The sequence below is a fragment of the Hyperoodon ampullatus genome (assembly GCF_949752795.1).
Source record: "Hyperoodon ampullatus genome assembly, chromosome: 11".
NCBI lineage: Eukaryota > Metazoa > Chordata > Mammalia > Artiodactyla > Ziphiidae > Hyperoodon > Hyperoodon ampullatus.
In genome coordinates, this window is record NC_136924.1 from 95,809,039 (window position 1) to 95,823,384 (window position 14,346).

Consider the following 14,346-nt stretch of genomic DNA (forward strand, 5'->3'; position numbering starts at 1 on the left):
GGCTGGGCAGGAAACCTGTTAGATTTCATTATAAGCCTTAGGTTCTCTTTAAGTTACGTGCACGTATTACTTTGGTAAAGATAAAGATTAATTTAAAAAAAAACCCGAAGATATATCTGGTAATTTTGGCATGAAAGATACACACCTACAGTCATGTTTTCTTTTAAAGTTGGATAACGTGCCCAGAGGGTACTCAGTTATATTGCAGTGAATTCAAGAATAGCTGCCCTATCCTCCACCGTCTTTCTCCTTTCATTTGAAATGAGTTTCTTGGAAAGTACTAATGTGGAGCTAGAGGAGGGGAGTAATTGGCATCTTATGAAACTATTGGTTACTAGAGGCATAAAGTCTGGAAGAAGATTTAGAGGCAGGGGAGGAATAAGGGAATTAAGGAGCTTAAGAAAAGGAATGAAAGATAGATGATTCTATCAATAGGCAGATAGAGAAAACAGGGAAGAGAGAACGCCCCGAACTGCGGCTTACATACTGTTTCATGAGAAAGTCTTTAGATGCCTAAGTAGTCTGTCTTTACACAATAGATGCTTATTTAGTTGTACTAATGGAAACTCAGAATTCCTACGTCCTGTATCCAGGCGTGTTCCAAGTTGCAGGCATCTGGCACTGTACTCTGCTCCAGACTCAGACTCATAACTCCTTGTTTTTATAGACTTTCTTTATGCACCTTTTTTTTTTTCATTTAAAACTATCACCACCACCATCACCACACCAAAGCCATAGAATAAATGATCACCTTTCACTCAGGTAGGACTAGAAGAAATGGTTTTAACTTGAATCTGGAAGGAAATTAGAAATTTAATGATGGAAACATTTTAAAGGAGACTGCCTTCGCATTTATTTCACGTGGCTTTGTTTGAGATAGAAATAGACTAATTTTTACAATGCTTCCCAAATTTAGCATTCATCCCAAACAAGGGAGCTTGTGAAAACACTGTCTGAGCCCCACCCCCAGAGACTGATTCAGCAACTCTCTGGTGGGGCTGGAGAATTTGTATTTCTATCAACTTTCCAGGTGATACCGATGCCACTAGTCTGGGACCACACTTTAAGACCCTCTGGATTGATTCTCTGACAGCTTCTGAAATCCCCTGCTCCCCATCTCTGTCGTCTTTTTAGAAATATGATGCGCTGGGTGAATGCCTTAGAACCTCTGCTTGGGTCAACTACTCCATATTTTCACACAACTGTACTGATACTGTTTTTTTCCAAAGAGACTTTGTTTGGGGGGCAGCTGGTAGAGTGTGTCAAGTCCTCACTGAAAGCTGCCTCCAGAATTCCCTGCATGGACTGTCTTGTTTTTTTCCTAAAATCTTTCCCCAGGAGGGCATAGAGGAAGGGATTGAAGCAACTATTGGCAGATGCTAAAGCAAGAGACACATGGTCCCAGGACAACAGAGCTTCCCCAAAGGGAGTTTCTGGGTCAATAAACAGTAAAAGGGCTCCAACAATGTGGTACGGAGCCCAGCAGACAAGGAAGACAGCCACCACCACCATAGCCACTCTCAAGGTTTTGCTCCGAGACTTGGTGAAGCGGCTCCGACGCATTCTGAAGATAATGAGGCTGTAACAGGCCACCATGAGGATAAAGGGTAACAGGAAACCCAGCACTAGCCTAGTGATGGTTATTGCTACCTGGGGTGTTGGCACTTGATGGCCATATGCAAATTGGCCTAAATCATCATACTGGAAATCTTCCAATGGCTCCGATGTGTATGAGGAGCTGCCGGAGGCACTAGAGAAAAGGTCTAAATCAGCAGGAAGAAAAGCATCAGAGTTCTCCAGTGGGTTAGTTCTGTGATCTTCAATGGGAAAATCACTGGGGATTGTAGCTGAGAACTCATCAGCTGGTTTAAACACATTATAATATGGATATTGAACAGATAATCTAGCTGAATCCGTAGGGAGTGAATGTCCAGAAGTTCTTTGAAATATTTGAGAACGGAGGCCAGCGGTGGCTGCCCAGGGACAATCATTTGTTTGTTGAGAGAAAGAATCTAACCTATCATCCATTTCTTCAGGCAGCTCAACAATGGAGTTGTCAAGAGACCCGTTTTCCAGTAGATCAAAGTTGAAGTCTGAATAATCTAATGATCTGTAGAGACCAAAATTGTAGCCACACATACTATGGTTGTCTATAGTGAATGTTTCCCGGTATATGAACACAGGTATGCACATTACAAAAGCCACCACCCAGATACATCCACAGATAGTGAAGGCTGCCCCCACTTTGCGATGATTCTGGCACCAGATTGGCTTGAGTACCAAAAGACAGCGGTCCAGGCTAATGGCGGTCAGCAGGAAGACGCTGGCAAACATGTTGAGGACAATGATGGAGGGGATGAGCTTGCATAGGAACCAGCCGTAGGGCCAGCGTCCTTGGAGAGCCAAGTGAACCAGGGAGAAGGGCAGGGAGAGGCAGCAGAGAAAGTCAGCCAAGGTGAGATGGAGAAACCAAACTGTGCTCACACTTCGTTGCATCTTTAGGCCAGCCACCCACAGCACCAGCCCGTTGCCTGGCAATCCCAGTAGGAAAGTGAAACTGAGAATGACCATGGAGAGAATTACTTGGGGTTCATCCCAGGGCTGTGATGGTAGGTCAGTTGAATTGGTCTCAGCAGAGAAAGACTCCATTGCTAAACTTTTATAAAAATATAAACAAAAATGTTAAAACTATCTTTAAAAAAAATGCATATTCTTAGAATTCTAACCTCCCCACATAAAGATGTAGAGTCACAAAGACCCTCACACTGTTTTAGTTTTATTTTCCGACTTCACATTGGATTACACAAAAACATTCTCTGAAAGACAATTTAAAATCTACTCTATTGACATAGAGAACAGACTTGTGGTTGCCAAAGGGGGTGGTGGGGGAGGGGAGTATTGGGAGTTTGGGATTAGCAGATGCAAACTATTATACATAGGATGGATAAACAACAAGGTCCTACTGTAGGGCACAGGGAACTATATTCAATATCTGTGATAAACCATAATGGAAAAGAATATATATATATATATATATATTTATTTATAGCTGAGTCATTTTGCTGTATAGTAGAAATGAACACAGCATGGTAAATCAACTATACTTCAATAAAATTTTAAAAAATGTTTTCTTTTTTGGCCATGCCCTGTACCACCTGTGGGATCCTAGTTCCCCGACTAGGGGTCAAACCCAGGCCCTCGGCAGTGAAAGCTCAGAATCCTAACCCCTGGACCACCAGGGAATTCCCTCCGTTACGTCTTTTAGATACAACCTCATTTTTTCCTTTTGCTGTCAAATTTATCGAGTTGTTTTCCCTCTTTGCGTTGACTTCCTTACCACTCATCATTTCTTTCTTATTTGTTTTTTATGAGTATAACTTGAGAAAAATAGCTTGATTATTGCAGAAACAGAAATCATTCATGGAGATAGGGAATTCTCTGGCGGTCAAGGGGTTACGACTCCACATTTCCACTGTAAGAGGCACAGGTTCCACCCCTGGTCGGGGAACTAAGATCTCGCAAGCCACTTGGCATGGCCAAGAAAACAAAACAAAACAAAAAAAGAAATCATTCATGAAGAAACTTAGAAAACATAAGCAAGCAAAAATAAGAAAATAAAAATGTCATATACCACTAGTCAGGGATTACTATTTTAGTATCTTAATTTACATCCTCTTGGATTTTTTTTCACATACATACATGTATACTATATGTATGTATATTTTTGTTAAGCAAAATTTAACAAAATTAGATTATACTGTGCATATTGGTTTAAAAAATTTTTTAATTGTGGTGAAATACATATAACGTAAAACTTACCATCTTAACTATTTTTAAGTGTACAGTTCAGTAGTGTTAGGTATATTTACATTATTGTGCAGCCAATTTTTAGAACTTTCTCATCTTGTAAACCCGAAACTCTATACCTATTAGAAAACAACTCCTCACTTCCCTTTCCCCGCAGCCCCTGGCAATCACCATCCTACTTTCAGTTTCTATGCATCTGACTCCTCTAGATACCTCATATAAATGTAATCCTACAGCATTTGTCTTTTTGTAACTGGCTTATTTCACTTGGCAAAATGTCCTCAAGTTTCATCCATGTTGTAGTGTGTGTGTCAGAATTTTCCTCCTTTTTAAGACTGAATAATATTCCACTGTATGGATGTACCACATTTTGTTTATCCATTCATCTGTCGATGGATATTTGAGTTGCTTCCACATTGTAGCTACTGTGGATGATGCTGCTATGAACATGCGTGTAAATGCATATTGTTTTATATAAACTGCTTTCTTTTATCACTTTTATCAGTTAGCAGTCTCCACATTATACAGTAAGATTGTACCTTAAGGAATACTCAGACTTTATCCATTTTTTCCAGCTGTTGCCAAAATAATCCTTTATACCTGATTTGTCAACAACTATATCCAGTCTAGGATCACACTGCATCAGGATGTTTCTTAAGTCTCTTAATGTAGCACTGTTTCTCTTTTTCAAGGATACTGGCTTGTTTTGGGGTCTGTTGTTCTCACCACTCACTTCACAACCCTTTGTAATTGGTCTTCTTCCCCATCATGCTGCTAAAACTAACTCTAGATAACAAACCCAGGCATCTTTTTTTTTTTTTTTTTTGTGGTACGCGGGCCTCTCACTGTTGTGGCCCCTTCCGTTGTGGAGCACAGGCTCCGGACGTGCAGGCCCAGTGGCCATGGCTCACGGGCCCAGCCGCTCCGTGGCATGTGGGATCTTCCTGGACCGGGGCATGAACCCGTGTCCCCTGCACCGGCAGGCGGACTCTCAACCACTGTGCCACCAGGGAAGCCCCCCAAGCACCTTTTTCTCTGTCTTTATCCTCCACAATATCCATGTCATTTGATACACTGGCTTCTTAACAGTTTCTTCTCTTGGCCTCTGTGACATTACCCTTCCCTGATTTTCAACATTCCCATAAACATACCCTAATTTATAGCTTTCCTGAACAACTCACTATTCCAAGTCAATACCATTTTCTATTCCTTGGCTAGTGCTGTTTACTTCTATATGGAATTATATCCTCCACCTTAACCTCCTCTTTCCTCCATTCTTAATCTCTATCTGTTGAAATCCTAGCCATTCTTTAAGATCAAGCTCAAATATATCTTCCCTGAAACTTCTCTTATAATCCCAGTCATAGTTAATTTCTTCAGCCTCCTATTTTTGGGTGTGTGGGGGGGTTGAACTTCTTTTCATATTCTCTGTGCAATGATGCATTTCATCTTGTATTATAATTCTTTTTGTGTCTGTCCTATCTATCATTCTGGCCTTAAGTTTCATAATGGTAAAAAAGAATCTAGTTCCTAAATGCTCGTTCCACAGAATTTAGCACAATTAAAGATTACTTGAATGGATAGATGCTCATTTTGGGGGTTAACTTTTTTTCTTTTTCAACTAAATGAAAAATTCTTATTCTTGTCCATTTAATCCAGTAAGGATGCTGTCTCTTCTAACTTCCTTTTTTGTTTTCCAGTTCCTAATTCTTACTGGCTGTAACAGCATTTTATGTTTCCTTTTGTAGAAGTCCAAAATACTTGTGTGACTTGAAGCTGTTCTGCTGAGTTAACTACATGCTGCCATAGGGATTAGCAGAAGTTAAAATAACTAAGACAACAGAATACTAAAAAAGAAGAAGTGATTCTCATTCTCCTTTCGGTAACCTTGCTTATTCCAATATTCAAGTCCTGTCAGGGTCACTTCCTTCACTGTTGTATGTGGCAGCTACCCTGATCCACTGTCCTACACACATATTCACACATAGACCCATAAAATATTGAGAGACCGATAGAGTCATAGAATTCTAGGACTGAAAGCAAAGTTAGCAATCATCTCTTCTTGTCTCTATTTTTATTTTGTAGTTTTGGACACTGAAACTCAGCAAATTAGGGGACTTTTACATATTCACAACTAGGAGGGTTGTCATATCCTAGGTCCAATGACTGTCAGGCCAATACTCTTTTTACTACAAATAATCACATAACTGAAAAGCCTTTGGTATTGCTAATAAAGGGAAAGGCACCAAGAGCCACACAATAATTAAGAATAATAAGGAAATGATAAAGATTAAAAAGAGCGAAATTCCAATACAAAGAAATTGAGTCATCTGGCGTGAGCTATATTTTAAATATTACATAGTATCTGTCTTGAAATGAAAGTATATATGAATCAGAATCTTAAAAATCTTTCTGGGCAAGATAACATTTTATATTTCAACAAGTGTTTTGGCCGAAAAGTACCTCTACATTTTTTTTTTTTTTTTTTTAGTTTTCAATACTGAATTGGCCAACCAGTAATTAAAAAGATAAGTAAAATCCTGAAACCAAAATTCAACTTACCAAAACCCCGAGATAGTAGCTGAAGACTTCAGCATGGATCTGGAGGTGTCCACGAGTCCTGTCTTGACCACAGTCAAGTATGTTTAGGAAATTTGCTGAGCACCTCCTCTTTCCTCTCTCTCTTCGTTTCTGATGATAAATTAAACCCAACACTTTTGACAACTATCTGGCTCCACAAGAAGAGTTTCAAAGTGAGTCATTTCTAAATGTTTCATATAAGAAAAGTAAGAAAGACAGAAGTGGGAGAGCATGGTTCTCAAAAATTTTCTGCAGGACACAGAGTATGCTTAGAGAGAGAGTACTTTTTACATCAGCTTCCCACTTTATAGGTTTTTGGATTTGCTTTGTTTTGGAAATGCACAAAAATGATCCTATGGTATGTGAGAGTGGGGGTGGGGAGTAACTGGGGGGAATGACCTGGACAACCCCATGTAATGAATTTCAAGTAACATCTCTTATATGCTTAATATGTGTCAAAGAAGTTTGTCGTGCAAAAATCAGATGAATTAAACTGTGTTCTAATCTCTAGAGACTCACAGTCTGGTGAGAATATGTACCCATACAACAACAACAAAAAACACCTGTAATACAATTCAGACTATAATGACAGAAATAGCAGTAGAAGTAAAAGAGTAGAAAATGACATGTAGGGGTATATTTAGCCTGGGGCAATCTAGGAAAGTCTTAAGGTAGAAATAAGGTCTGGGCAGGTTCTTCAAGAATTATGGGACTTCTCTAGAAAGAGGTGACAAGCTGTTTACTTTTACTATCTTTATTATTATTATTTTTTGGGCCATTTCAGGGAATGTGGGAATCTTAGTTCCCCGACCAGGGATTGAACCTGTACCCCCTGCAGTGGAAGTGCAGAGTCTTAACCACTGGACCACCAGGGAAGTCCCCACGTCATACTTTTTAAATTATTCTATATTATACCATTTAGTCAATTATTCCCCTTTTCATGGATATTGTTTTTATCAAATTTTACAACAGTTACAAACAATGTTTCAATGAGTACTCTTGCATTTTACACATCTGTGAAAATTTCTGTAGAATAGTTTCCTAGGACTGTAATTGCTAAATCTATGTATGTGAATTTACATTTTTGAAAGGTATGGCATTTCCCACTAAAGAGACTCCACCAATTTACACTTCCATCAACGGTGGCGAGGGTATCTATTCCATTTTCAAAAGGTAAGGTCTTTATCATTAAGTTCAGTATCATAAACAAGTACTCTGCTCTTAATATAGACACTATACTTTGCACTGTAGGAGATGCAGAAGAAATGAAAGATGTAAATATATAATTATAATTGAGTAAGGGCTGCTAGCAGGGTAGTCCTGGGAACATGGAAGAGGGAAAGACATTCTCACTGAAACAAACATGAAGATAACACTTGAGCTGGGCTTTAAGGCTGGGTAGAAATTTGACAGACACTAATAGTGCTATAAAATAATTTATCTGTCTCTCTTTCCTACTAGGCCAAGAGTTTGTGGCTATCTCCAGAGCCTGCTACCATGCCTGGAATAATACATGTCTGGGGCACCAATGAATGAATGAATGAAAGTTTGGTTGAAAAGGATAGTGGCTTTTGAATATAATTCAAAGAATTAATTTGAGTCTTTAAAGTTGTTTCTGGTGTGGATCCAGTTTTACTGATTCCTCTTTCTCTAAAGATTATACAGCAATTAAAACCAGTTGGAGACTTCCAGCTGTATTACTTGGATTTTCAGATCAGGAAGGAAATTACTGAAAACACCTTGTGAATAGGGCTTGTATTTCTAGATGGCTTCTGCCCTCCTTATAAAGTACTAGTTTTATGGTATAAGGTGGAAAACTTGGGGGGAATTTATGTGATTCTCTTCTGTTTTGTTCCTTTTTAATATCTAATTATAAGTTTCTAAGCAGAGATCAGATGCTTTGGAAAGAGTGAAATTTTGAATATATGTTGCAAACACAGTCATATTACAACATTTTATGAGTCGCTGATTAATTCTACATTTTCAATGATGGAAATCTGTAGTCATTTGGCCAAAATAAAAATTTTAGAATTGTATAATCTCTAGCCTGCTCTGAGAGAATTAAAAATAAATATATGACAAAGTTTCTGTCCTTAAGGACTTTGATGAAAAATGATTAGATTCATTATTAGACCAAGTATAATTATACTCTAAATGAAAAAATAACCAAGTGCCAAAAACTATGGATGACATAGACAAATGCTATGGCTAGTTAGCTAAGGACAAATCTGATGAAACCTGGTGGAGGTTAGAATTAGCTGGAAAATTTTCAAGGAAGAACATTCTTGAGGTGAAAACTGCTCTAGACTAGGAATTTGAGTTCTAGTTTTAGTAATAACTAAATACTTGACCTTGGGCTGGATGCTTGACCTAGAATTTTTTTCTTAGATGTAAAATTAAAGGGCTGGCTCGAGTGATCTTTAAGGTTTCTTTTACATCTAACAATCTATAATTCTCCCATTTCAAGTAGGGGGAAAACACACATTAAGGTGGAGGGAAGCCCAGTGTGAGTGAATGACACAGGTAAAGTGGTCTGACTGGAGTAAAAAGCACACAGGGAGCAATAGAAGGTGCGTAGAGAGCCTGAGCTTGAATCCCAGCTCTGTCACTGACTAATTGTGTGGCTGCACAGGAATTTTTCAGACTCTGTGTTTTCATTTCCTCACCTGCAAAACAGGGATTGTGTCAAGTTTTTTTTATTGATACTCAGGCCCATTCCCATTCTTATTATTTCTCTAAGTGAAGCCTGGGTACTGCATCTCCGAGACTGCCTCTCAGGCAGGGTCTGCCTAGGCTCTGCCAGAGGGGCATGTTCATGTGCTCTTGGAAAGTGAAGAGAAAAGGGAATCATTGCATTTGATTCTTTTTTTTGAAATTAATTTTTATTGGAGTATGGTTGATTTACAATGTTGTGTTCATTTCTGCTGTACAGCAAAGTGAATCAGTTCTACATATACATGTATTCACTCTTTTTTAGATTCTTTTCCCATAGAGGCCATTACAGAGTATTGAGTAGAGTTCATTGTGCTATACAGTAGGTCCTTATTAGTTATCTATTTTATATACAGCAGTGTGTGTATGTCCATCTCAATCTCCCAATTTATCCCTCCCCACCCTTTCCCCCTGGTAACCGTAAGTTTATTTTCTACATCTGTGACTCTATTTCTGTTTTGTAAATAGGTTCATTTGTACCACTTTTTTAGATTCCACATATGTGATATCATATGATATTTGTCTTTCTCTGTTTGACTTACTTCACTCAGTATGACCATCTCGAGGTCCATCCATGTCACTGCAAATGGCCTTATGTCATTCTTTTTTATGGCTGAATAATATTCCATTGTATATATGTACCACATCTTCTTTATCCATTCCTCCGTCGATGGACATTTAGTTTGTGCAGAGTTTGCAACTATGTTTTAAAAATAAAAGAACAAAACCATAAAATAGAATAAACATTAAAAATATTAAAATATAAAAGAGAGAGATTGAAAGGGGGATCATTTATTTTCTGGCTCCTTCAGCAGCAGACAACTCTGGTGGGTTTCTGTAACAGAGATGGCAGGTGTGACCCTGGCAGCTGCTGGCAACTGTGGGCTCTGGCAGGATTACTGCTTTCAGCAGCAGCTACAGCCCTGTGAGTATTTCTCTTCCAATTTTAGGGAAGTACCTTCCTGAAGTTATATTATCTTCTCCCCCTTTATTCCTCTAGTCCTTCCAACACTTTTGCAACCAAGTCCTTGTATTAAATACCTTGTTTGAGATACCTACAATGGTTTCTGTTTTCCTGGCTGGGCAATGACAGTCGGGGAATATTCACTGTACCTACTCTATAGGACTGCTAGGAGTAAATAAATTAATACATGCAAAGCGCTTAAGACACTGCTGGCACGTAAGCATTCAATAAATGTTAGCAGCTATTAGGTCAAAAAACTAATGTGGCTTCCAGTTGCTTATCGTATCAAAACTATTCTCCCATCTTGGACTCTTAGAAAATAATTTACAGAATGTTCCCTTCACATTGTTAAGTTACATCATTTCTGTCGAATCAAATTCTAACCCATAGCCCTCAAGGATGTAGATTTGACACACTCTCTACTCCCTATAGTATAGCTGCCTAATTATGCACATAGTTATAATAAAACAAAGTAAGAGCACAAACTGAAGGACAAAGTCACCCAGAAATTAAAGTAATTCAGTTGAAAGGTAAATAAAATAAAACAAACAAAAACTGTTAATCCAATCATAATAACAAATATCTGATGAACTGATGCCTGGATCTTGAAAGAACCCAGCCAAATTTGGCATGACGAATCATTCAAATCTGAGTGGTTTAAAGAAAATTTAGCAAACTTTGTTTCTTCTATTGATTTATTGATGATTGATTTTCTATTATAATATGTATCCAGGGCAGTTAGCCAAGGAAGAGAGATTGAAGGGGAAGTAAACTGAGTGTTTCATGAACACCCTTTGTGACTTTAGTTCCATGAAACCCAAAATGGACCAGGGACTAGGTTTCAGTTTGTGTTTATCTGACCTAATAAGAAGACATAAGAAAATTTTTTAGGGGGGACAGAATTCAGGATTATCGAGGGGTAGATGGCTCTCATAAATGTTTTAAGTGTAGATAAATTTTTGAGTAAATTTTGATGGATTTTTTAGGTTAGCTATCCTATTTGTGCATTATTTAGAAAATGTCTTCTCCATTTCATTTATCCTTTGCCTTTTCTTCCCCATTTCATTTCCACTAGAATGTGGGCAAAGAAAGTGGTGATACAAAAGGATGTTGGGTTGAAAACCACCCAGTTTTTCCTTCTGTGCAGGGAAAACCACAGGTCTCCATCTCCCATGTGTCTCCTTTACTTTCACACAGGACACTTCACTTCTGACACTTGTGGTCACCAAATGTGTGTGTTTTTTCCCCCCACATCAAACAATTCTGTAACATCAGCTGGGTGTCCTACAATTTGACTCAATTCTGACACTATCTACCTGGAGATAGCGTCACATCCCACAGCTTAAGGGCTGAGTTCCACAAGACTGCTCCCCACTTCAGATGCCAATTGCAAGTTGTAGATCCCCAGGTTACCCACAACTTCTCTCTGTCTTGGCTACAAATCAGAGGTTCCCATGACTTTCTTCCCCTTGGATTCGATTATTTGCTAGAGTGGCTCACAGACTCAGGGAGACATTTATTTAGGTTTACCAGTTTATTAAAGGATATGATAAAGGACACAGATGAACAGCCAGATGAAGAGCTACATAAGGCGAGGTCTGGGAGGGTCCTGAGTGCAGGAGCTTCTGTCTCCAGTAGGGTTGGGGTGTGTCACCCTTTTGGTACATGGATGTGTTCACCAACCTGGAAGTTCTCTCAACCCCATGTTACTGCGTTTTTTTGGAGGCTTCATCACACAGGCAAGTTCAATTATTAACTTCATTTCCAGTCCTTCTCCCTTCTCAAGAGCATGGGGGGTGGGACTGAAAATTCTAAGCTTCTAATCATGGCTTGGTCTCTGCAGAGCCCTTATCCAGAAGCCATCCAAGAGCCCACCCAGTCACCTCATTGGATCAAAAGACACTCCTATCACCAGGAAATTACAAGGGTTTCCCTTGTGTCAGAAACTAGGATCAGTGACCAAATACTAGAACAAAAGTTGCTCCTAATGCTCTTGTCACCTAGGAATTTACAAGGGTTTTAGGAGCCGGGAGCACAGATCAAGATATATATATATTTCCTATTATAAATCACAGTAGCACGCATACTCATTTCAGGTGAAATGTTTTTTTCTACACTGGCCATATTTGTCAGTCATTTAGGGAAAAATGGTGTTCGAATGGTAACTCCATTTTAGTTATTATGTTCTTTGCTGTGCAGCTCCTGAAATTCTAAAACTGAATGTGTCTATGTTTATAATTACCTAAACAAACATGATCATTCTTGTTCCAAATATAAATTAATATTAATAATAGTGGTAACTTACACGTTGAGGACATCTACGAGACACTGTGCTGAGTGCTTCATTGGCTGCATGTTATTTAACTCTAACGACACCCCAATGATGAGATAGGTACTAATATTAGTACCTCATTGTCAAAAAGGACACTGAGATGCAAAGAGGCTAATGAGTTATCCAAATTCACACCACTATGTAAATGGAAGACTTAGAACCAGACAGCTGGCCTCCAGAGCCTATGCTTTTAGCCACCATGCTGCCCTGTGAATGCTAATCTGGTCTACTGTCTCCGTGTTCGTGGAAGTTATGTTCTATAATGTCACCAGGAACACTGAATTAGCAGACACTGGACCACTGCTGCTAGGGGATGTATGGGGTTGAGTTCTGCCAGCCTCTGGTCACTGCATTTTGGTCAAATGATCAAATTTTTTTGCTCTCTGCACCCGTTTCCACGCTCTCCTCCGTGGCTCTGAAGCTTGCCCCCCGACCCCGTCTCTGCCAGTTGAGGGGCTTCCTAGTGTGTGGAAACTTTTCCTCCTTCACAGCTCCCTCCCAGAGGTCCAGGTCCCATCCCTATTCTTTTTCTCTGTTTTTTCTTTTTTCTTTTGCCTTACCCAGGTTCTTTTTGTGTTGTCTCATTGTAGTTTCATATATGTGTGTGTGTGTGTGTGTGTATATATACATATACATATATATATATATATATATATATATATATATATATATATATATTTCTTGTAACATCTTTTTCTGGTTTTGGTATCAAGGTAATATTGTCTTATAAAAATTAGTTGGAGGGGCTTCCCTGGTGGTGCAGTGGTTAAGAGTCCGCCTGCCGATGCAGGGGACACGGGTTCGTGCCCCGGTCCGGGAAGATCCCACATGCCGCAGAGTGGCTGGGCCCGTGAGCTATGGCCACTGAGCCTGTGTGTCCGGAGCCTGTGCTCCACAATGGGAGAGGCCACAACAGTGAGAGGCCTGAGTATCGCAAAAAAAAAAAAAAAAAAAAAAAAAAAAGTTGGAAAGTGTCTTACCTCTTCTTTTTTTTTTAAAGAGCATTTGTATGGGATTTACATTATTTCTTCCTAAAATGTTTGATCAATGATGAAACATTTTGGGCACGGAGGTTTGTTTTTTTGTGGGAAGGTTTTTAGTTATAAATTCAAATTCTTTAACAGGTACAGGGCTATTCAAATTTTCTATCTCTTCTTGAATTATTTTTGGTAAATTGTGTACATCCATTATCATTTAAGTTATTAAATTTGTTGGCACAAAGTTGTTAATAATATAGAGATGTGGAAGTTCACGTTTCATTTTATAATTTCATATTCTCTGAATTTTTTGCAAAGTATATGTAGAGTCCTTACATTGGGGGATTTGGGGAAATGGCCAAGTTAATAAGTTAAATGATTGGACTTAAGCAGAAATCTTGTATTATTCAACAATTATTACTGCCTACTATGTGAAGGGCAATGTGCTGGGTGCTGAAAAAGCAAAGTTCTTGCCTTTATAGAGCTGATGGTTTAGTGAGAAATATTTGAAGAATAATAACACGTTAGATACAATGAAAAGGTATAACAGAAGCAAGTGGAAGCATTAGAGAAAGTTCATCTAAAGGACCTGGCAAAAACACAGGAGGAGGTACAATTTGAGCTGATATGTGACTATATTAGTTTGCCAAATTAACAAGCTAGGGGAGTGTTTAAGACAGAAGGTTTAATGCATGCAAAGGTATGAAGAATATGAAGAACATGGACAACTCAGGAAACCTTAAGTAGTTGAGGATTACTGAAATTTTAAGTGAATGTCTGCTTTTAAAAAAATCTTGGATCTCTTTTATGGCCTTAATATCTATATACCTATACTTATTTATTTACTATATATATTATACACACACACACCTCAAAACATCCTATAGCAATGGATATGCCATTACCCGTTTTGTTGATAGACATTCATGTTGTTTCCATTTTTCACTATTACAAACAATGCTGTAATAAACATT

At 38.7% G+C, this 14,346-nt stretch overlaps 1 protein-coding gene across 1 annotated transcript; it reads right to left on the reverse strand.

Annotated features, from left to right (window-relative positions):
- Positions 1-1,194: 1,194 nt before the first annotated feature.
- C3AR1 (complement C3a receptor 1) lies at positions 1,195-6,404 on the reverse strand (the record flags this gene model as incomplete). The annotated part of the gene is made up of 2 exons (XM_079714365.1): positions 1,195-2,656; positions 6,370-6,404. The coding sequence occupies 2 exons, from the start codon at positions 6,402-6,404 to the stop codon at positions 1,195-1,197; spliced, it is 1,497 nt and encodes a 498-aa protein (XP_079570491.1).
- Positions 6,405-14,346: the final 7,942 nt, after the last annotated feature.